The sequence below is a fragment of the Triticum urartu genome, chromosome 7A (assembly GCF_056163025.1).
Source record: "Triticum urartu cultivar PI428250 chromosome 7A, HENAU_Tu73, whole genome shotgun sequence".
Taxonomy (NCBI): Eukaryota; Viridiplantae; Streptophyta; class Magnoliopsida; order Poales; family Poaceae; genus Triticum; species Triticum urartu.
Window position 1 is genome coordinate 48,694,333 of NC_141879.1, and position 25,266 is coordinate 48,719,598.

The following is a 25,266-nucleotide window of genomic DNA, read 5'->3' on the forward strand; positions in this document are numbered from 1 at the left end:
TAAGCAGGGAGAACCTTATTCCATTTTCAGGAAGGGCCGTCGTCTTTCCTTCCTGAGCAGGTCACAACCCTAACAAAACTTAAAAAGGAACATCTGAATACATAGCCGTCCCACTGGTAACAACCTGGATCGATTGCGCCCGCATGAGGATGACCTTAAGTCCACCGGGGACGAGGCGGACCGGCGATGGCGCCGGTGGAAGGCGGAGGAACTCTAAGCTGTTTTTTAGAGGAGACGGCGGCTGAGTGAGCTTTAACAAATGGGCCTTAAAGACAAGATCTACTTGCTTGTGTTAAATAATGGATTGATTGGCACAATTTCATCCCGACTTTCTTAATAGGGCTGCACAATTGTTGTTCTTACTGACTGATTGGTGGAAATCTGAATCCTCCATGCCACTTTCCTAATTTGCATAAGGCGTCCATGTTCTAAAAATTCCAGTAAGTATTGATCGCATTGCTTGCAAAATACTATGTCCAAGCCCTAAACGAAGTGACTAAGCACATCGTTGTCGTGAAGATCATGGGCACGTTTTCTTGAAGTAGAGGCGCGACTTCATCACACCAACCGTGAAGCGGTGCATAAGACTAATCATAGTGGGAGTAACTTTAGGAGTAACGTAAACTCCAGCTCAGCAAAATAGCTTATGTGATTTTGACTTAATGAGCAGAGAGACAAATTGAGTAACTTAGCTAGTTACAAAATCACATACCCCAATACAATATGAGTCTATAAACTAATAAATGGAGGTTTGCATGACACCACACTTATGTTCCTACACACTATGAAGATAGTAAGATAGCTGAAGATAATGTGTATGTTACTCTTTGAAGTTACTCTCCATTATGGCTAGTCTAAGAGCAAGACTAAGCCAGGGCAACCACTCTTTCCTGTACTAATGATTGTTGTTTCTCCTCGAGAATTGGTTGACCTTGTCAGTGAAGTTATCGGCCATGTCATGTCAAAAGCCATGGCAGTGTACCTAGTGCTACCATTAGGTATGTCTGTGGGGTTATGTAGAGAACATGCAAAGATACTAGGTCACCGGATTCGTCAGACAATGGTTGTGTCTCCTCCGATGTATCCAATTCCCTCGTGTCCCTGATACATTTCATATTGCCACATATCAGATGTGTGTGATGGTAACAAGCAAGCGTGAATAAAATTGTGTTTTCTTATGGGATGGACGCAGCTAGAGTCTTGATCTTACTACAAGGGTTTCACCTTTGGGGCCATGTATTAGTTGGTGCTAGTTTTTTTGTCCTTTAAGGAGTAAATAGTAGCTAGCTAGTTGCTACGAGGTTGTGCCTAGCAAAGTCGCAATTTATATAGCTGGACCAAGCAAGGAGACAACTAGAAGGGGCCATGTACTTATGATAGATCACATGCATGGGAGATTGCCATTACCCATAAAGGCATGGATTTATCTTTAGTTAATTGTAGTTAATTTTCACTTTAAAGCATACCCTGTGTACAGAAGTGAAGTACGGAGTACGTCCCGGCATGACACCATCGATCAATTTTCGTTCTTCGGCGTTGTTGAAAGTGCATAGCAAGTGGAGATCCATTTTTTCTCCAAATTTTCATTTGCGATCACGGTCCATGGGAAAATCATCCTCTAGAATTCCAAGTAGTTTTTGAGAGTTAAACTAATGGGATATATCTTGTATCTTTGTACCCCAGAGTTCCTGGTAATAGTCACCAGTAAGAAAACGAGATAGTGTATGTTTTGAATTGCACTACTAATTTGAAATGACTTACTCTAAAATCTCAGTAGAATTGATTAATTTGATGCAGCTACAAAGTGCACCTACTAACTCATCTAGGCTCATGTTGAGAAGAACAGATATCAGAGCTAATGAGATTAATGTTTTTGAAAAAAAAACGTCTAGACTTTCCAACATTTTAATATCACTAGGTACCTGCATGTGAATTGCCAAGGGGGTAAAAGATTTTTTATCTGAATAATTCGGTACATGGTTCATGCAAAGAAAGTAAATTAATGTAATTGACCGGCGTACCGGAAGGTGCGGGGATATATGGCATGGAATTGAGCGGCTTTATTCCGCGTTATTGCAAAAGGTAAGTTAATTAAGGTGGAATGAACAAAGAAAAAAAACTTAGGGTTCCCTTGCCTCTCACCAGGACCGCCGCCGGCCGCTTCATCTCCGGTGGCCGTAGGGCCATGGAGGCTTGATGGACCTAGAACCTTGCCGGCTGGAGGGATCTTGTTCCATTTTTAGGTGTTTTTCTGAGTTCTTTTAGGGTTTGTGTCCTACACAGAAAGATGAGGAGGTGGCGGCTCAATGAAGATGGGATTCGGTCGATGCTGATCTTTGATGGACCTACTTGGATCCAGTCTTTGTTCGTGTGTCTCTATGTTGGATCCTTTCAATATATACTTCTCATTGTTGGCAATGACTCGTGTGCTGGCCTGGGAGGACCTTAGCATGATGACTTCCCGACTGTCTAGTACAACAAGTTTGGCCTGGCTCCGGTGAGGAAGGGGCGATGACGGTGGCGCACCTCCGTCTCGCTCCAGTGCTTGTAGTCGTCGTTAGGTGGTCTATGGACATAGATGTAATTTTTTTATGACCATGTTGTTTGTACTGCCATGGAATGATGAATAGATCGACAGTTTTCTCAAAAAAATTTAAGATGAAACTGATGTACTGTTGCAAAAGGTAAGTAAATTAATGTGATTGTGCGACGTACTTGGAAGATGCGGTAAAATTTGACATCATAGGGAAAACCCTCCTAGATGAAGAAAAAAAACTCGATGGAAGGATGTGGTGGGAGCGTGGAACCGGTTGACAAAGAGTAATGCCTGGTAGGAAAAGGAACACTACTTATTTTTTAAGTCTCTACTACTTAAAAAGAACGTAAGGCTCCCATTTCATCTTTCTTCTCACCACCCCTTCGTCCAACCTTCTATGTATGCCTAGATGAAGAAAAAAAACTCGATGGAAGGATGTGGTGGGAGGTAGGGATGGCAGTTTTGCCCATGGGTACCCTACCCGAAAACAATGGGCATGGGCATGACTTGGAGAGATTTTGTACCCACGGGTAATGGGTATCCATACCCGTTAAATATATGGGTAGGGCATGGGTATGAACTTGTGCCCATGGGTAACCCAATGGGTACCCAAAAAATGATAAAAAATAAAAATAGTTCCTATGACATCTGGGTCAACATACAACTCCTATGGTCCAACCCTAAATCTCATATTCCTTAAACCGTCCATAGCTCATAGGCCCGTAATCATTTGCTCGCCACTCCTCCTACGGCCTATGTGACTCCTCAAAAATATGAAATATCGACTCTTCTCTATTGGACTACTTTCTAACGATCAAGCTATCCCCACGAACCGCTGCTCATACTCCATTGATGCCTCCAAGAGGCCTCCCACGTGAGGAGTCTGTGTGTGTGCTATACTGCTTGCGCATCATCACATGATTTTTAAACTCATTTCTCTACCTTTTAAAAATGTAATATTATGCATTTTACCCACTGGGTATCCATTGGGTATAGGATACCCATGGGTATGGGCACGGGTGTTAATTTATGCCCATGGGTATTGAAGTGGGTGGGTATAGAAAGTTTCTGTGGGTATGAATTTGGGCAGAAGGAGGTTGTACCCGCCCATATCCTAACCATTGCCATCCCTAGTGGGAGGGTGGAACCGGTTGACGAAGAGTAATGCCTGGCAGGAAAAGGAACACTACTTATTTTTTAAGTCTCTACTACTTAAAAAGAATCGTAAGATTCCCATTTCATCTTTCTTCTCGCCACCCTTTCGTCCAGCCTTCTATGTATATGATAATCAATCGTCTTAATTACTTACCTTCTGAACCAATTCCATTTATTTTACTTACCAAACTTCTAATCAAAATATCTATACTACTTAAAAAGAACATAAGTTTCTCATTTTACCTTTCTTCCCACCACCCGTTCGTCCAACCTTTCTTGTATATGATAATCAATCACCTTAATTTACTTACCTTCTAAACCAATTCCATTTTTATTTACTTACCAAACTTCTAACCAAAATATAAGAATTCACGGGCAGAATTTGATGAACATACACAATCGCATTAATATTGACAGGTAAATCACAAGCTAACGTATTAGAATATTTATATCCCGTTGTAATGCACGGGCATTCTTCTAGTAACATAAATAAAGTAGTGATTAGGATCTCGCATGAGTGTTACAATCACTTTGTTCAACCCTTTTAGATTTTAGTCATCTTTCTAATATTTGTTCCCAACATAATATTATGCTGCCTTATACCTAAAAGAAGGAATAATTTCCTATGCAGCACCAACAACTATTAGTATACATATTATATATATATATATATATGATCACGGGATCAGAATAATATTCTGATCACAACATGAACTTCCCGAATAACGCGCCTGACCTTCCCTGAGTACTAGGTTGAACTTCAGCTAAAAGGTGTCCAGATGGGATTGCGATATACCGTTGGATAGCTATGGACATCAGTATCATGACCCAAGTTAAATTTTTGGCAAAATGTAAGCGGTTTAAGAGCAGTTTTGAAAACCGTTTTTTCGTCATACAAAAAACGTGAATCATATTTTCGATCGCATTTTTAAACCGTTTATCGGAATGAGGCAAATAATATGGCGTTGGAAAGCTGCTGCAAAACCGCTCCTTCCACATGTTGAAAGTTTACTCTAATTCCCTACGGTTAAAGAGTAATTCGGAAAATCGTAAAATTTCGTAAACCGAACACCCGAGTTCGTATTTTTGACGCCATTTCTAAACGGCTAATCCAATTGAGGAAAATAATATGGCGTTGGAAAGCTTATGAAAATGCGTTACTTTTTTATGTTAAAAGTTTTTTCTGATTTTGAATGGTTTAAAAGTAATTTAGAAAATGGTACAAGTTCCACCGAGTTCGTATTTTTGAGCTAATTTTTTAACCGTGCGTCCAAATGCAGCAAACTACGGTTTTATGTCAGTTTTGAAAATGGTTAAAAACATATTTTTGCCGTAATTTCTACAAACTTTATCGAGATGGGGCAAATAATATACCGTTGAAAAGCTACGGAATACGGCAAATAATATATTGGAATGGAGCAAACGATGGTTTTCTCTAATTCCTAGCCGTTTTCAAGTAATTTCGAAAACGGCGGGATCATGTGTTCTGCCTTTATCGCGAAACAGATTCTTCGAAAATGCACCGCGTGAAGAACCTGCACTTCTCGGCGCGTGTACCTGAACTTCACTCTATTTTTCACGTGATTTTTTTGCTCGTAGGTCTCCATCCACTTCTCGTAACTCTCCATCCATTCACCGGAATTAAGCAGGTGATATACGGATGGAAAACTGTTGTAAGCACGCAAGTTTCTCATGTTGATCATCTTTTCATACTCGCGACGATTTTAAATGTTTTTAATCTAAAATTCATTCAGCGTAGTAGTTGAACTTCCAGCTGTTTTCACGTTGAACTTCTGTGACGTATTTTTGTTTGTAATTTTCTAATCCATTCGTCAGTGTTACACAAATGATATTGTTTTTGTACAAGCCTCTCTCACAATAATTTTTTTCATTTTTTCTGACTGAGGACTTAAACTTACACAAATGATATTCCCGACGTTTTGAAGTAAATTAGAAAATGACGAGATCATGATTTCTGCCTTCATCGCGAACGGAAACGCACTGCATGAAGTAGTTGAACTTCTCGAGCATGTCTGTTTGAACCTCACTCTGTTTTTGACGTGCTGTTTTTTTGCAGTGCGTGAAGTAGTTGAACTTCTCAGGCATGTCTGTTTGAACCTCAATTTGTTTTTGAACATGCTGTTTTTTGCACTATATGAAGTAGTTGAACTTCTGGGGCATGCTGTTTGAACTTCACTCTGTTAGAATTTTTTTGTATTTTTCTTATATGAAATACACACCATGTAGTATGTGAACTTCTGGTTGTTATCACTCTGAACTTCTCTCTGGTTTGAGAGAATTATTTCAAAACACAAAAACACATTTTTAATGTATTTTGGACATCTAAATACACGGTGAACCTCTCTCACAACAATTTTTTGAACTTTTCCTCATAGAGCACTTGAACTACTAGCAACCTTTTTTCGTTTATGAGTTGTTTTTAGAAGTGCAAAAAATGGCGTTGTGTTTTTTTATTTTTTGAACAGATAAATCCTAGGTTTTGATAAACTCCAAACTTCTCTGTTATTTCAATATGAACTTCACCTTTTTTATATTTTCGAGTAAATAATTGTATTCAATTTTTATATAGAAAAAACCAAACATGGAAGTACAAGGTGAAACTCTTTCGCAAGAATTTTTGAACTTCTCCGCACATAGCTCTTGAACTTCTTTTCAACAAATCTGAGTTTTCTATATACTTTGAAATTCTTGCGAAAAAAGCATACCCATAGCACGAGCACATCAAACGCACGCACACTACTGTCTTATAAAAGAAATGGGTGGTGATATACTGTGGGCTTGCCAAGTTTTTCTAAATTGGTTTCATTTTATCTCAAAACGAGGTTTAGTGGTGATTTTCCTTCTCTATTAGTAGTAGCAGGACTTCACATATTCACCAAATATGCTAGTTACTAGAGAAAAAACCAAATCCCGCAAATCCACGTACACACATGCTTGGAGTAAATGAATCATTTTATCATTTTGTTATAAGGTGGGGCAGAGACTAATTGCAAGACACACTGTCGAACCCGTTTACCATATATATAGCCTAAGGGTGTTTCATGGTTACTCTAGTAGATCAAAGGGTGTTTCCTTAATTATCTGGATAAGCAATACTGGTGGAAAATAGGAACACAATCATTTTTATGATCAAGGGTGGAATTATTGACAATCATACTGGAATAAAATCTCGACCCCAAGGAAACTACAAGTGACACTCCCAACATGACATGCTTAGGATAAGTGGGAGGAATTAACTTGGAATGTAATCTCTGGATAATTGTTATGTGATTTTGGGGAAGTCACTATAAATAGTAGAGGAAGACTCCTAAGAAGGCTTAATTTTTTTACATCATTGTCAACTATGGGTGGAAGAAATGCGGGAAGGAGTAAACTCAATGAGGAATTATATAGTTTGGGAACTTATTATCATACCAAATAACCGCAAGCCCATTTTTTGTAAGTTTTTTTTATTTGTGAGGAAATTTGTCTCATTGGAATATTATATTGTCAAGCTTTCTATTAAGTTCTTTACACAAAGGGAAATATACTTTGTGGAAACTCTCTTTCCTGGAATTTTGGGAAAGAGGAACTAAAAAGACACGGTTTGCTAATTGAGTATATTAATATATGGTCTTATTACAAGCTTCACATCAATGGAATAGCAGGTCATATGGGTTTCTAAATGAAGCAAGGCGGTCATCTACAAATTCACATTGATGGAAGTGAAAGCTTGGTCATCTTTTAACTTTCATATGAAAGGAACATTTGAAACATCCTATGTTTTACGAGTTAAAATACATAGAAAATATTTTGAAGTGTTTCTCTATGGAAAATTGCAAATCTGTTAAAATACCATTGATAAAGGGAATCATACTCAGTGAGGAATTGTATTGAACCCCTGAGGAAAAATTGAATAATAAATGGTACTGGAATTCATATGTATCTTCATTATATTATCATACCTTAGCTACCGGAATTTATGATGCATTCAAGGAAAGACGAGCAGCTAAGGGAATCTCACACATCATTTAAGATTGTGGAAAGTGCATCACAACCTGTCACTTTTTCTAAAATTTATATTAAAGGTAAACACATTGAGGAAACTATTACTCTATCTACAAGATGAGAAATAAGTCCAGGTACGCATATTCTTTTTTTTGTAGTACTAATATGGTGCAGGTTCACTGACCGAAGTCAGGAATTTCTTTCAACACATGGTTAATTATGGAACTTCATTTACTGATTGGACTTGATATTTATGTGGTTTTGAAAATTTATTCAATATGGTTATCTTATACTTGAATCGATGTGGAATTAATCATATTATTGATATATGTGACGGAAAACAATTGATGCGGAATTTCACTTGAGGAAGCAAAATACTCAAGGTGCCTATAAAGGTGGAATTACACTTGAGGAAATAATACTCGAGGCGCCAAGGACAGCTATGCTGGAATAATTAGGCGGAAACTAAAGGTCTCTAGTGAACTTAAGTGTCACAGCAAGGAAACATACCGAGGGAAGGTATCGCTATATATTTCTTTGGATTTTCAACGTAGTGTTAACTTGGTTGCTGGCCTCTTGACTAAGCCTATTAGTCATGAGGTATTTGGTAAGCATGTTAAGGCTATGGATGCGAATATTTGAATGATCGTTTTGGACAAGTGGGAGATGTTGGAATTATGTGTCCCGCAACTATATTCAAATTACTAGGAATTACTAATATTTGGAATACCTCATTACGGAATTTATATATATGTACTTATGCATGAAATTAATTTACATGATTATCATGGAATTATTACCTGCTGGAAAGTACTTAAGTTTTGTATGCTTAAGGAAGCTGGTCGATTATTAGTGGAATACAATATACTATTTATATTGGAAAGACTACCCGGGTACACTGGTGATTGGAAGGAGCTAGATTGTATAATTAGATTACAGCCCTAATGTTGATCTACATAACTAGAGAAATTTACACTCTATTATGGCGCGTTGCTCACAAGCGCGTGCTCCGGGGACATAACGGGTAGAATCCGTTAACAGACAAATATGATCGTGGTTGGTAATTTGATCTGGACTCTATCCCGGAAACTAGTGGAAAAGACTAGGAATCTTATATCTGTATAAGAGGTGGACTCTTTGGAAAGGCAGTATAAGAAGGTCCCTACCCCCTAGCCTCAGAGATGCAAATTGTGAGCGGCACCACGATAAGCGCAGAGGAATAGGGGGTAGACCGCAAACCCTAAATTTCTAACATTGGTATTAGAGCTGTTTCATCAAACATCGTGTACTGTTGTAGGCACTCTGTGTTAGCATTCGTTGAGTCATCATCTCACAAGCAAAGTGAAAAGTCGAGATTTGCTGGTCAATAACTATGATGTTGAATAGGGAGAAGTGTTGACCGAGCAATCAGTCAGACCACGGCTGGCGTGGCTTCCGCGTTCGCGCGTGCCGGCGGCAGCCGGACTGCAGGTTTGACCACTGGATCCGATTAATCCCCACGGCACGGTCGCCATCAATCCTTTCCATTCCAACTCCTGCAGGCACGCTCTCAGCTTCCGAGTTTCATCCGGCGGCCAACACGCACAGGTCTATGCTGCGAGGCTAAGGCTATAAAATCTGCATCCAGGCCATGGAGAGGGAATTATTAGCATCTGATCGAGCAAGCCCTCTTGGTATCTTGATTCAGCGAGCAGCAACAGGTGGTCTCAGGTGCCTGATCGGAGCTTCCACACGATCCATGGCCATGAAGAGGTTTCTGATTGCGCTTGTCTTCTGCGAGGCGCCCCTCGATGGATACAGCATGTCAATGATGACATCCTCCATGGCGGTCAAGCCGCTGGTCTCCTGTGGCTCGATGAAGCCGGCAGCTGATGCGCCGAAGGCCGAGGATGCTTACGCCGGGAAGAAGCATAGATTCTACAGAGAGACGACGACACAGCGGTGTGCTGGGTATGAGCTTGCGTTCGATGGTCTCAATTGCTTCGATACCGTCGTCATGCACCAAGTATGAAAAATGGTCGGTTCATTGTATATTTTTATGGACGTGTGTAATGGCGTCAGGGTTCTTTCATTTTGATCTCTCTATATCTAGGACTTGGATCAATTGGGTTGTTACCATTCTTTCAAAAAAGAAAAGAAAAAAGAGACAGGATTTTCAGCACGTGGGTGCCCCTACACCCTCTATGAACAGTAACTTTAAAACAAATTAAAAAAATCAAAAAAATCTGAAACATTGGGACATCAAACTTGATCAAACATTTGATGATTTAGCAAAGTTTTAGCTAAAAATAACATTTGGGGAGCCCTCACCTTAAAAAAAATCATTGTTCAAAGTTTATGTATATTTTTTAGCAGCGATTTTTTTTGAAGGATCCATGAAGATTATTTCTTGCTGAAACTTTGCAAGAACATCAAATCTTTAATCATCTTTGATCCCTGAAAGTTTTAGATGTTTTTTATTTTTTGTCATTTTTTTTATGAATTTACCATTTATGAGGGTGTACGGGCACCCGGGGGCTGTTACACCTTTCTCAAAAAAATTGGATTGTTACCATGTGCGAACTAGCTAGTGGCTCGCTTTGTCATACGAACGATCACAGCATGTGGGTCGCTTTGTCATGTGAACGATGTAAGAGATTGTGTGGCAGTCTGTCCTTGAATCTTCTCCCGGCTTGCTTTGCCTAGATCATCCGGACGTTTGCCCGGATCGTCCGGCCGTCTCGCAGCAGTTCTTCTCACAAGTGTTATCCCGTGTTCCTCTCGAACATCCGGACCCCCTTCTACTGCGTTTATTTTATGAGGTGTCCAGATCATCTGGATTCCAAACCAAATCATCTGGGCCATGTCTAGATCATCCGGATTGTCATCCAGATCATCCGGGTAGGTCAACATATGCTCCAAAGGGCTGTAAACTCTGTGGAGGTATATATAGCTCTTAGCCCGTTCGGGATAAAATTGACCACTACACTCAAACACACACGAAAGAACACTAGTGCTCCCTCTCTCTTACTCTGCCACCAAATCCTAAATCCCGAGTCGATCTTTGAGAGTTTTTGAGAGTTGTTCCAGAAAGATCCACTTCCTCTCCTTCTTGTGACTGAACCAAATCGTGATTTGAGCAAGTCTTGAGTTTCCCCCCTTGGATCTTATTACTCTTGGAGGTTGGAGACTCCTAGGCGGTAGGAGGTTTCCAGTGAGGAATCAAACCATTGTGATCACCCCCCGGAAAGTTTGTGAGAGTTTGGAGACCACCCCAAGGTCTATCACTAGTGGTTGGGAATCGCCTTCGTGGTGATATCTCAAAGAGAGAATAGGGTGAGCCTTCGTGGCGTTGGTGTGCCTTCGTGGTAACATCCACCTCTCTAAACGGTGACGTAGCTTCCCTTCAAGGAAGTGAACATCGGCATATCCTCGTCTCTCGGGGTTGTGGTTATTCCTAACCCTAGATGCCTACTTGTGGTTATTTGTCTCTTAGTCTTTACTTGAGTTATATTGTGCTTGTGTGTCCATTTACTAGCTAATCTTGTTATCCTTGTTTAGCTCTCGTATCATCTTTGCAATTGTTAGGCTCACTTTCATATTCCGCATTATTGCCTAAAATTGCTAAGTAAAGAATTAAAATTTGTAATTGTACCTATTCACCCCCCTCTAGCTAGGTCCATCTCGATCCCTTCACACGTCCCCTATGCGGGCACCGCGCAACCGACAATGTATCCCCTCACACCTCATTCTCTCATTCCTTCAATTTCCCTTCTAGTATTTCTCTCTCAAGTTGAATTACACCCTACCCGCTCCCTGCTACCGACAACATGGTCGCCACTCCTCCTATTGGTCGGCAGCAGCATGGCCGCCACCCGCAAGCCTTATTACGACTGTCACGAGGCACGATGTCATTGTCATCGATGTTGTAACTAGGTGGCATATGCTTCAACACTATGGTGCGCGACCGCGTCGGAGTAAGTTGCAGCCGGCTGCTGGATGGATGCAATTGGTGACCCTGGATGCTGTGACCGACGACCCCGAAAGCTACAACCTACGCTTGGCATAGATGTGATTGCGCGCACAGCGGTGGATGATGTTGTAACCGGCAATGTCCAGTGTTGGGGCCAGCAACTCCTGGTACTAGAACCGACAACGACTAGCGGCAAGAGTTGCATCTGTGGTGCCCGCAAGCTACGATGGCGATGATCGTGTGTCGCGTTTTGCTGCATCCGGCATGACTACTTGCTTCGAGCGGCATGGTGTTGAGTTGGGACCCGTCCGCATAGATGTTCCAACCAGTTAGCGGAGAGGAGATATGACGGCGGCGACAGCGAGCTGATTCGTTTGCTTGAACCGGCGTTTCTGGGTATCGTAACCGGCGTCGCCAGGCGCTGTGACTGGCAACTAGGGTTGCTGGAATGGAAACATCAATTTCCTCTAATTAACTAACGATTTGGGGTGCTGGAACCAGCAACCGTTGGCACTGCGACACGAGGAGAAATACTGGGAACGACGACAGTGATGCTGCGACTGCAAGGCTACGATCTTGGGGGTAGACACCCCCGTTCTTGCGAGCGGAGCGACGCTGCTGACGAAGAGTGTGGCGAATTTTTCCTTGCAATGCGCTAAGGTGGACGAGAAAAGAAGACCGAGTTGACCGAGTCAAAGACATATCCTAAACGTACAACGACGAGCAATCCTATGGCCCAGAAGAGGACTGGCTGAGAGCTGGCTCCGGTAGATCATCGCCTAGCACTGGCCTTTATGTAAGTCGTCCATGTTTTCTAAATTTCGATATTGGATGCATTGCTTGCAAAAAATTATATTCATAGTTAGAACTTGCGAAAAAGAAAAGTCATAACCTATAGTATTCAAAGGTACGAACCCTGAACCATGTGAAAGGTCATGAGCAATCTCTCAAAGGAAAGGCATGGCTTTGCTGCCCAAGAGCTACAGTCGGTGAGAGAGGCTTCCCAAGAGCTACAATCGGTGAGAGCGGCTGAGCAATGGCTATTAATGCACCAAAGAGTTGTGTGGCTCCTCTAGAACTTGTTAACCTTCTGAGTGAAGTTCAAGACCCCTGTCCTCTTCGAAGAGATATCATTATACCTAGTGCTACTAGGATGCATGTCTGACAGGTTATGTAGAGACTACCAGAATGTTCTTGGTTGTTGGGTTCGCCGATCAGTGGTTGCTTCTCTCCTGATGTCTCCAATTCCCATGTGTTCTTAAAACATTTCAGATTGCCACCTATTTCATGTGTTACCATGACAAATAGAAAATGTGTGGTGCTAATGAGCGGAAGTGAACAACAATAAATTTTCTTATGGGATGGGCGTAATCGCATTCTTGGTCTTACTACAAGAGTTTGGCCTTGCATGGCATGTAGTATAGAAAAAGAGTGATTGATGCTAGGATCTACGAGGAACGTTATGTCTTGCAATTTATAGAGTTGGACCACGCAAGGGGACGACAAGGAAGGGCCGTGTACTTCTGATATATCACATGCCCAGAAGATTTGGCATTGCCCATGAAATCATGGTTCTGTCTCATATTTAAGTTTCTCTTTAAAGCATGCCGTGACACAATCAATCAGTTTGCATTCTTTGTTGGCATTCTCAAAAGTGCATAGCAAGTGGAAGATCGGTTGTTTCTCCAATTTTTCCTATGCATGTCGTTTTTCTAGATCTAAGTCTTAGTTTTGTTCTTCTCCTCTGGTAGCAAATGTATGAATTTGCCACAGAATTCTTGTCATGTGAACTAAAATGTGTGCAAATTAGTGTATGTTTTCTTTTTAATTAATATGACATTTTTATGCTGTACAACATAGCAAATTTGTTTTTGTATAAGATGCCAACTTTTTGATACTTTTTTATTCTTTTACCTACATCATGACAAATCATTTTTTTCATTTTCTGTATACAAAAGGAATGGCGATTGGGCCTGGAGGCCGGGAAAAGGCCTATCCGGCAAAAATGCTTGTCTGGGGCTCTTTTCTACAGCGAACCAAAACGTTCCCGGGGGTGCCATGCGCCGCGAGAACTATTTATCGCATTAAGCCCTCGCTGAAGCTTTCCACCCCCTCGCGTTGTAATGGGCCGGCCCGTTAAGCGTGTGCAGTGTTAAAAATAGAAAGAAGGTAATTGGGTTAACCTGGAATTCGATCCTAGGTCTCCAGGGCGTAGTGCAGTGCTCGTAACTAGGCTACACTCAAGATCTTGTTCAATAGCTGGACGCGTCCTACGTGAGGTATAAAATAGCTGGGCACGCCCTATTTTTCTTTTCTTTCTCCATTTTCTTCTACGCTATTCGGTTTTCTTCCTTTTCGATTTTTAGTTCTTTTTTGTGTCTCCAAGAGTTTTCACTGTTTTTTGTATTTGTTTCTTTGGTTGTAATAATTTTTCTTGTGTTATTTTTTTTCTTTTATTATTATTCTCCGGTTTAATATAGTTTCAATTTTCTAAATCTTTGTACATTTGCTTCTTCCATTTTTAGTTTTTAGTTTTTTATTTTTCTTTTGTTTCATTTTTTATTCTCCGTCTTTTTATCATTCTTTCTTCTTTGTTATCAGATTTGTTTCATTATTTTTCGTTTTCTTTTGTTTCATTTCTTTTTTCTTCTCCTATTTTTTCATTCTTTTCTTTGTTCTTCTCCTTTTCTTTTGGGTTTCATTTTTTGTGGTTTTCTTTTTTCTTCTCAATTCTTTCCTTTCTTTTTCTGTTTTCTTATGTTTGTTTCCGTTTCACTCTAAATTTTTTACATGTCAATTGTTTTTTGTTTACAGGTTCAACATTTTAATAGTTAGTCAAGATTTTTTAAAATACATGTTCCACATTTCTAATAGTTATTCATCATATTTTCAAATACTTGTTCCACATATTTCTATACTCGTTCAACATTTTTTAATACTCGTTCACCATTTTTTAATACTTGTCCAACATTTTTCAAATACTTGTTCAACATTTTTAAAACGTATTCAACATTTTCAAACTCTTGTTCAACATTTTTGAATACTCGTTGAACATATTCTTTATTTTTCTTTTGTGTTCAAATACCTGAATAATGTCGGTTAACAAACATAGAAAAACACAAAAGAAAAAGAAAGAATATGTTGAACAACTATTAAAAAATGTTTGTTAACCGCCATTATTCGGGGGAAAAGCATGTGAAAACTGAGTAAAAAGAAAAACATAGAAAAAAAGCACGTTGAATTAGACGAGTAGAAATGAAGGAAAGGAAAGAAAGGGAAAAAGAAAGGTTAAAACAGGAAAAGAAAGTGAACATGGTAAATCCTAGCACATTTTTCCTTCTAGTAGGCCGTGCTCTCCATAATGTACAACAAGTTGAGTCTGTCGCAGTGGCTAGCAGCGCTGGGAAAGCAACTAGTTGATCCTAGGATCGGTCCGCCCTCCTCTCGTGTAACGCGAGAAATAGGGGCGCCCGCCATGCGCGGTGTCCTTTTATTGTTTTAGACTTTTGAACTTTGTGTATCTAGTTATGTAGAGATCGGGTCACACTCAGTACTGTAGTATCATCTTTATGCAAGGATTAAATGAAATTTCCTTTATTTTTTTGGAAATGAGGATTACCCCAACCTCTGCATCAATCGATTGACAAAATTATTTTTATTAAATTATTAAATAGAGTCTGACAAAACAAAACAGATACAATGGATCGACTCAAAGCAATCTTCATGACAACCTCAATCGCACACAAGTATGATGAAGTGCACTGGCGCATCCACACACGCCATCTATTCTGGTGGCCTCATGGCCTTAACAGGTTGCCCCGCAACAAGCCGAGAGCATCAACCGGTCTAGCAGACCATCAGCGCACAGAAGGACTACTCTAATCGATCCGTGGACCAAAATTTGTGAAGCGTGCCACGAAGCAGCTAGCACCAGTGACAACCGAAATGCTTTTAAGTACATACACATCATTGATCATTGTTCTACTTGACCTACTACTACTTGTTCTACGTCTTTGAAATTTAGATCATTGATATGCACGCGGCTGGCTGCAGGCCAACCGAATTGTAAGCGGAAGCCAGGGGAAGTGTACAAGGAGAAGAAGCAAGATACCGTGGCGTCTAATGATAAAATCATTACTACTGGAACTAGAAGAACGTCCGTGCGTTGCAACGGGGCCATATTAATTTTAAGAATTCAATATCAATTATGTTAATATTACATTTGATATTCTCATACATATTAAATGACGTTGACGATCTTTTTTACCATCAAATTATCACACACACACCCTCTCCCTCCCTCTTCCTCACTCTCTCTCCCCTCTCTCTCTCTCTAACACACACACATATCCATCTTATTGGATACGGGACCATAATCCATCTATTTCACACGCACACACGCTAGTGCATAACAATATATTTGCCACCACAACTGAGAGAATTAATTTCATGTAATCGGCCAGCCACAGCTCCATGACAAACAATACATCTAAATTCTCAGTGTTATTTTTATGTAACATTGGCAAGAGGTAAACGACGGTGATTGTTTCCTTTGTTTGGAGATTGATTACCATCCATGAGTTAAGCTGGGTACTAAAGAAGAATCTGATTGTGATACGTGAATTGATTGTTGCCTTGTACATTTGGTTTTGGTATTTGAAGATTGATTACCATCCGTTAGTTGGGTTACCAAAAAACAAATCAATCACCATATGTAGAAAAAGGAACTACATTGCACATGCTTACACCTCATCTACTCGTGAGAATATTTAGAATTGGAGCAAACAAAATAAGTGCAGACGAGAGATAAAACATCAATGAGGATCCCTAATGTCTTGACTAATATGTTGTCCTCTAGCTTGAGAAGCACCTACAAGAAATTGGGAGGTGGGAGGGAGGACAAAAAAACCAGGGGAGGTGGGACGAAAATAAACCCAGAACGGAGACTACCAACTGAGACATTAGGAGTAGAGATCATTTAGTTGATAAGAATAAATAGAAAATGGTGTTAAAAAGGAGAAATAAATTAGAATACATTGAAAAACCAAAAGGACGATGTAAAAGGGGATTCGCCCTGCCCCTCGGGCCTTGCCACCGAACCGGCTCAGCGGTCCAGTCCCCACGCGGTCGTCTTCTCCTGTTCCCCGAGCCGCGTCGCTACAGAGCCGGGCTCCCGCCCGACCACCTCGCTGGCATCGAAGGGGAATGGATAAGGGTGACGCCCTGCCTTCCCTGCCCCCGTGGCCTCACTCCTCCTCGACGCCCCCTCCCAAATCCACTTCTCCTCACTTGCTCGATCCCGTCGATCTGGACGAAATCAGACGCCATGGCCACCATGACCGACCCCGTGCACACGGCCACTGCCCTCCCTGCGGGCTAGGAGCTTGTCGAGGAGCTCCGAACGCCTTCGTTACTTCGTCTGTGCCAACGAGATCACCCCCGCATCGACGTCGCTGTCGTCTTCCTCAACCTTGGGCCACCACGACATTGCCGTTCGATCCGCGCCGCCCCGAGCTCCCATGTCTTCCCCTAGGGCGCCATTGACACCGCCATGATCTCCTCTTGCCTTTCCCCTGTTTCCCCTCTCGTTTGCTCTCGTTAGGTATTTCGCCGTGGCCGAGAACCGCCGTCCGCCATGGCCATTGCAGGGGTAGCCACCGAGCTCCTCAGATTAACCCCGTGGTACATGCCCGCTCCTATGCACACCCATGCCCGAGCCTGCCGCTCTTCTTCTGCACCCGCGGGGCCACTCCCTCTCCATGCCCACGCCCGTGCTACACCGCGTTGGTCGCGCCCGCCGCTGCCGTCGCGCTCGCCGCAGCCACCGCACCACTGTGCCCCGCGCGACACACACCCTGGCCGCGCGCCACACTCTCGTTGGCTGCGCTCGCCCCGTTTGGTGCTGCCTATCCCTTCGGTCGCCCCGCTATCACGCCCCTACCTCACGCCGCCTCCAGTCGTGGCCATCTTCTGCCGGCCGCCCCCTCAGCCACGGGACCGCATCTCGGCCCTGCACCGTCGCCCGCTCGCCTCGCCTGCTGCGTGCTGCTTCCTGCTGCTATGCGCTGCTCTACCGCTGGTACGCTGCTGCGCCATGCCCTCGACACCGCCGTGGACAAATGTGGCGGAGGGATTGTTAATGGAGTACGAGAAGGAGGTGGCGGAGAAGGTGTGGAGAGGCAGGAGGTCTGGGATGGTGTCACCTGGCTGTGGTGGAGGTGTTTATGCGAGAAGGAGCCGGAGTGGAAGGAGAGGTCACAATTGGAAAGAATCGCAAAAAAAATCATAACCCGGAGATCTCATTCCAAAAAATGCTAATATCGATGGAGGGGTGATTTCCTTCAATAGGTGGAAAATATAGGAAATATTGGTTGTTATCAAGGAAAGGTAAAAATTTAGGAAAGTTAGGATTTTTGAACTGATTTCTATGAAAATGGGGTTTTATTGTTTGGTAACGTGATATCAGTACCTGCCCGTTTGTGACGTGTCTGATTAGGAAAGTTTGCAAATGTTAAGAAACTATTTATTGGGAGGAAAGTTGTGACGTGTCTTCATTTGTTTCCTAAAACAAATTTCACTAATAAGAGAAATTGATTGATTTAGATAAGTTAGGAAAGTTAGATTAAAATGTATTATTTGCTTTCTGAAAATCTGTTATTTGTTTCCTAAGACAAATTGAACCAATAAAAGGAATCGATTGATTTGCATAATTTAAGGAAGTTAGATCCGTGATTTGTTATACGTTAGGAAAGTTTTGGTTGTAATAAAGAGTGGAGAGAAAAATAAACCGATGGACCAGGGTGGGAGAGGGTGGTGGGAGGAGAGACGGAAATAAACCAGCGAAAATAAACCGCGGAGACTATTCACCAACTCGTCCATTAGAAGTAGAGATTTATCTCAAGCAAAGCTTTGTCATACATTTCAGAATCATTTGTTTGAAAAGGAGAATAACCCCGGCATCGGCATCGATTGATGCACATAATCATCTTCAGGTTTTGCCACTATGCACGAACATTTCTGGACGCCATTCATCTATAAAAGAACTCTATGATTCACATGTATCTCGATCTGCAGTGCTTCTATGCTGCAGAAGAAGAGGACACATAAGTAGCCCAACTTCATCAGAGATTACATTATATACTGTAAACACGGAAACAACATACAGAGAAGATATCTAATGTGGCACGAGAGAACGAAGGTGGTGGTACACCACCTTGTACCTCTGATTCTAGGGCAGTTGTGCAGCAACTTCAAGAACTCTGGGGTGATTTCATAAAAGGTTACAACACGGAGGGTCACAAGGAACTCAAGACCAGGTGGAATCTCCATCATGTTGCTGAGGTTCCAAAGTGTCAGCTCTTCTAGGCTCGCCATGGCACCTTTATGTATCTCCATGCACTTCAGACTAGGCAGGTCTCGCAAAATGAGTCTCTTCAGCTTGGTGAAGCACCCAGTGAGAAATGCCAGCTTCTCCCCGTTGTAGGCGTTGCTGAACCTTAGCTCCGTCAAATTTGACAACCGAGAAAGGGAAGGAAGAGGATCTCCTCTCAGCTGTGACCAATATAGACGCAATGAATACAAGTATCGCCCTGCCTCTTGGAAGAGAGGAGACTGGTCCAGTGTGTCTTCATCTAGCTGTCCATTCAACCGTAACTTTTGAAGGTTTAGTGGGAGAGCATTCAACTGGAGAATCACATTCTCATCACTCGCGCCCACAGTTAGGTGGGACAAAGATTGCATCTGAGCTAGAGATTCACAGAGGTGTCCACAGTAGAGTCCCTCCACATTCCATATTCTCAAGCTTCTAAGCTGCCCCGGCTCACCCAAATGTCTAATGGAACCACTCTGTGCTTCCAATGTTTGTAACGTCTGCAGGTTCCTCGGGTTCCTCAAAACCTTGGGGATGCATATACCACTGAGGCACCTGAAAATTCGCTCAGATCGATCACTTGCTTTCTGAGAGAATAAGTGTATAAGCCTCTGCAGTTTGACTATCCCAATAGGCAACTCTTCTATGTTACTCCTATATAGGTCCAACGTCAACAAATTTGAAAGCTTCTCAATTGACTTCGGGAGCAGCTTCACCTTTGAATTCTGCAAACCCAAATGTCGGAGATTGAAAAGATCCCCAATAGAATTTGGAATCTTCTCAATTGGCAGGTCACTTAACTCCAACACTGACATATATCTAGCCTTCTCCCCTATCCGAGGCGGAAGAGTGGAAGATGGCATATTGTGGTCCAATGCGATGACAGATCGAAAGCCGGTATATACTTGGGACTGAATGGTGAATGTCCTTCCTTCTTTAGTTTGTGCACGACCAATCGACGGCCATCATTATCAAAAGATCCACCGTGTTTATCCTCATCATATGCAATACCAAAACATTCTTTCTCACACAAAACAACCGCTAGTTCACGTAGTATATCATGCATTCTGATTTTCTTTATCCTGCCAAATGAGTTCCTGTCAACAAGTTGTAGCATATTAATATGAACCAATTCTTTCACGTAGCTTTCTGCCACTTCTTCTAGTGTGCTTTCACCCCTCTCCTCGATGAGCCCCTCAGCTATCAATAACCGTACTCCCTCCATTTACTTATACAAGGCCACTATGGAATATATGTTTTGCATCTATACAAGGCCACCAACAGTAATCGAGGAAAGAATTAACGATATTTTCTCGCACTAGCAATCTGTTTAATACTTGCATGCATGCCGTCATAATAACACTAGCTAATTCCTCCATTCACTTTCCTTGCATGCATGTTGCGTATTGATGATCCCAGTAAAAAAGACAAAAGTTGGGTTGCAAAGTATGCATTACATTTTTCCTTGGTACCTGTACTATGAATTTGTGGACTTGTATATAAAAATGGAGGGAGTACAAGCTTTTTCCTTTGGAAAAGATAGTCTTCTGGAAACAAGGTACAGTATAAGAAACAACCTTTCAAGTAAGGTGGAAGATAGATAAAGCTCAAGTGAAGGATGTTTCTAACATCCTCCATGCTTGGATTATTAAGAAGCTCCCAGTCAAGCTGGTCACGTATTCGCTTGAATTCCTCTTTTGTCTTGTCACGCACAAAGAGGGTCCTGCCAACTGTGACAATTGCAAGAGGTATACCTTTACACTTGGAAACTACTTCATGTGTTAATTCTGCCAATTCTGTGGGGCAATGGCAATCTGTATCTTTTGGGAAAGCAGTCTTACAAAAGAGCTGCCATGGCTCCTTATTTGATAGAGGAGTTAGTGTTATTCTTCTATCTTGGAAAGCAAGGTGGGCCACATCATCAATGCGTGTTGTGATAAGGACTCTACTCCCCTTAGAATTTTGAACGAGTGCTCCAAACAAGTCATTGACTGCTTCTGGAGCCCAAACATCATCTAGTATGACTAAATACTTCTTGTCCTCTAGGAATCTCCTTAATACATCTTGAAGACATTTAGTGTCCATGTGATCGATGTTACCTGGGGTGTATTTGCTCTCTTTATAAAATTCAGTGATCAAACACTTTAGAACATGTTTTGCAGAATACCTCTGAGAGATAGAAACCATGCATGGCATTCAAACTTTTCTCTCTCCTTCCTATACACATTTATTAGACTATACTCATATTGTCTTGATATGTGTGATGTTACTCATACTACTAGTAACTAGCTATATTACCACAAGCCTCTCTTTCTTCATTTATTACTTGTCGCATCATCCATTTTATCTAGATATATGTGGTGTTACTACCTATATTACTCCCGCTGTGAGTAGTCAATACTAAGGCTGGTCATAATGGGAAGTAACTTAGAGAGTGCTTGGATCCAAGGGACTATTTTTAGTCTGACTAAAAATAGTCTCTTTTAGAGGCTAAAGTTCTAAGCACCCCTGACTAAAGAGAGGCTAGGACTAGTCTTGAGGCTAAAATTTTTTAGTTATAGGAAACCTACTAAAATATGTATTAGCCCTCTCTCTCCTTATTTAATGCCTCTTTTTTAACACATGCGAGTTCTGGGTTGGAGGGTTTGGAGGATAATTAATGCTCAGTAAGTTGATTTTAGTCTTTTTAGTATTTGGAACCAAGCATAGGTGAGGCTAGCAAGTTTTAGTCCCACTACTTTTAGTCATGGGACTAAAACGTATCCAAACACCCTCTTAGACTAGTATATGTTACTAGTCTATGTTAGTACCTCTATAATGCATAGTATTATAGATTAGTATCATAGATGGTCTCATTTATTGTCATGCATGACACATAGTAGCATCACATTTACTATGTTACGGTAATCATCTTTCTCTTATTTAATTGCCTGTCATATAAGCATATTTGCGAGTCCTAAATACATAATACTACTTATGTTACCCCACTATGACCAGCCTAACATAGACTAATAACATGTACATGTTACTAGTCTGTATTACTACTTTCTCCAGGTTTAAAGGGCCGAAGGCCACGACGCATCGTCCGTATTTTTTAGGCCGGGTAGTTATGGCGCCGTGGTAATTCGCGTGGATCAATAAGCATTCATTCTGGGATACGTGGGGACGGATGAAAGAGCAGGCATGCGAGCGCGCTGGTTGGCTGGCCGCACGGCTGCCCGCGAGATTTGTGGCGTGCAGGCTTGCTGATTGGCGAAGTTGGCGGAAGGTTAATTGTTAACGCATTAATCGGAGCAAATTAAGACGCGTTGCTTTGTGTACCGCTGCGCTACCTTGGTCCTGTAGAATCGGTCGGCCGGCCTTTTAAACCTGGAAGGAGGTAGTACTATCCATTGTAGCTAGTCTAACATCAGCATAGAACAAAGAGTTAATCTCGTATATTGCGCCTTTCTTTTCGCTCCTGCTCCTGACCTACAGCGGCGGACCTACTCTTCTGTCCAGTGAGTCCAAGGGCCCCCTCTCCCTCGGGCTATGGCTCCAACGACAGGAGAGCATGGGACCCCAGTGCTTCGGTCTTGTAGTGGTAGGGTTAAACGACAGGAGAGCATGGGGACCCCAGTGCTTCGGTTTTGTAGTGGTAGGGTTAGGAATAATACTCCCGCTATTTTTATATATATAAAGCCACAAACTCAAATTACATCTACCAAGGTAAATTAATACATGTTTTGCAACTCAATTTTTTTCGTTTACTGGGATCATTAATACACCACCTGCATTCAAGAAAACTGAGTAGAGCAAGTGGCTAAGTGTCAATATGAATGCATGCATGTAAGTACTATCTCCGTCCTGGTTTATTAGTCTTCTTTGTATTTTGTGTTAAACTTTGACCTTTGATTTAACTATCAAAAAATAAGTTATATACACTTGAAATAGTATCATTCAAAACCTTTTTCAAATATGAATCCAACAATATAAGTTTTTTGTCATACAACTTATAATTTTTTAGTCAAAGTTTGGCACGAAATACTAAGGGGATCAATAAACCCAGACAGAGGTAGTATTAAACAAGTTGCTAGTATAAGAAAACATCATTAATTTTTCCTCGATTATTGTTGGCGGTCTTATATAGATGCAAAACGTATATTTCATAGTGGCCTTGTATAAGTAAATGGAGGAAGTATTAGGGATTATCTTCGTTCGGCGGCGGCGAGACGATTGGGCCGCCATCAGTATGGAATAAGGTCCCCTGCCCTCGCACTCGTTCCGATGAAGCTTCTTCGTATCATCGAGAGGAGTGTAGAAGATAATATGTCCCCAGATCCGTTTCTCCTGGTCTTGTGGTTTTTCTTTTTGCATGTTTCTGTCATTTCTCTGTCCTGTAGAGCGGACAACGTGGCTATCTGTCTTGGTACTCCGGCTTCAATTCAAACAGATAAAGGTTGACCAGCCTCGACCTCATTGGCGAGTGTGTGAGCTTTGTGCTGCTCAGACTTCATCTGGATGGAGCTGGGGTGTTCTATAGACGCTCTCTGGTGTTTTCTTCTATGTGGCGGCACAAATCATGGTAGCCATCATCTTCTGGTCTACATTAACGACTTCTTGGCCACTGCTTCTATAAGCTTTTGGGTTCAACAACTTTGCCCCATTGAGATGAACGCTCATAGGCAGATGTGAGTAAGCACCACATGTGGATTCAGGAGGGAAAAGCCTTCGGCATATTTTTTTTCAATTTCTATAAGGGTGTTTTTACAGAGGTTTGTGATATTTAATATATGGTATTTGGCCTAAAATAAGAACAATGAATAACAACAGTAAACGGGTATTTAGCGCATAGCAGTCTCAAGGTGTTCTTGTGACATGTGGTTACCGTATATGGGGTCATATAATGTATAAAAGGAATTGTTTTTCAGTACAACCGTAATATGAGCAGTTACATAGTTATTTTCATGAATTGACACGTGTTATTCACCAACTCACTTCAAATTACTAGTGCATTTCCATATGAAAACGCTCATCTATCCTGCAGAATCAACATGATTTACTTTTACTAGCAAAAAAGCCTGTGCGTTGCAACGGGAGAAAAAAATGCATTCATATCTCTAGCTTGGTCAGTTGGACAAACCGTGCGTGGCCGGTTGGTAGGTTCTGATATCGAACCCTCCCATCGGCAATTTTATTTTTCTCCGAACCTGGGCCACAGTGCGCTGCCAGATGGGCTTCCTCTATTGGGCCAAACTGAGTGGCAAGTAAAGAAACCAAATAGCCTACATGAAATTAATTAAAACGGGACCAAATGAAGTGGGATGAAACCAAGAATATTATCTCCCTTTCATAGTAGGTATCGATATAGATATAAATATAGATATCTAGGATTTTATGTTGTATGAGTAGATGATCTCAACAACAAAGCCATACGCATGACAGTGTCAGCAAGCCCTCCCATGAACGCAACATGTGCAACCTGCCGAATGCAGTATCTAGCAGTGTTCTTGGAAGGGAAATCAATCAAATTTGAGGAAGGATTCCTGCGTTCGAGATCAACACAGTTCGTGCCGTACTAACTGACAATAGAATCCTCATAGTCATAGTGCAAAATCAATCACGCAAATTTTACTCTGCACAGCCATTCCCACAGAGAACCAAGATCCAATGTAATGTAAGCTAACGACCAGCAGAACAGGAGGGGGAGAAGAAGGGAGTCTATGCGCAGGTTTACCTCGGGTGATGCAGGATCCAAGACGCGCTGCTGACACCGCGTTGTGGAGGGGCATCCGCGTCTCCAGACCCGTCGCAGCCGACCTGCAGGGAATCTCGAGGTGAGCACGCGCCCGCAGCCACCCACCCATCTATCGATCGATCTCTCAGACCGCCTAGCAGAAACCTGCCTGCGGAGGATCCCAGCGGCTCCCAGCGGCTCCGACGGTGAGGGGCGCCGGACGGAGAACCGATCTCGCGGCGGAGGAGGCGACGCGGGCCGACGGGGCCATTTTTTCTTCTCCTTCTTCCTTCCTCTCTCTCGCTTGCGACTTTAGGGGTTGTCGGTGAATTCGTTCCAGTTTATTTTTGGACGCCGATAAAACCCACACGTGTAGCATACTAGACATCCGTCCACACATTATGTTTGGCATGAGCAGGAGGCAACCCACACGGGCTATGTGTGGGTGAACATTAGAATTTCTCACGTGTGAGGGCGGACCTATTTCGTGCCACACGCACAACAAATACTACTCATCTCCACTCCGCGTG

The 25,266-nt window shown here is 42.0% G+C and overlaps 1 protein-coding gene and 2 pseudogenes across 2 annotated transcripts in view; all 3 read right to left on the reverse strand.

Annotated features, from left to right (window-relative positions):
- The window catches only part of LOC147957571 (uncharacterized), a 36,699-nt pseudogene extending 11,641 nt beyond the window's left edge, over nt 1-25,058 (reverse strand). The window contains exons 1-2 of the transcript XR_015612097.1: nt 24,902-25,058; nt 24,737-24,819 (exon numbers count right to left, since the gene is read on the reverse strand). The product of XR_015612097.1 is annotated as an uncharacterized LOC147957571 (transcript). The remainder of the gene's footprint in view (nt 1-24,736; nt 24,820-24,901) is intronic.
- On the reverse strand, nt 18,743-20,383 carry LOC147957572 (disease resistance protein RPM1-like; annotated as a pseudogene).
- Nucleotides 20,252-21,210, reverse strand: LOC147957573 (disease resistance protein RPM1-like). The gene has a single exon (XM_087537489.1). The coding sequence runs from the start codon at nt 21,205-21,207 to the stop codon at nt 20,383-20,385; it is 825 nt and encodes a 274-aa protein (XP_087393615.1). The 5' UTR covers nt 21,208-21,210; the 3' UTR covers nt 20,252-20,382.
- Nucleotides 25,059-25,266: the final 208 nt, after the last annotated feature.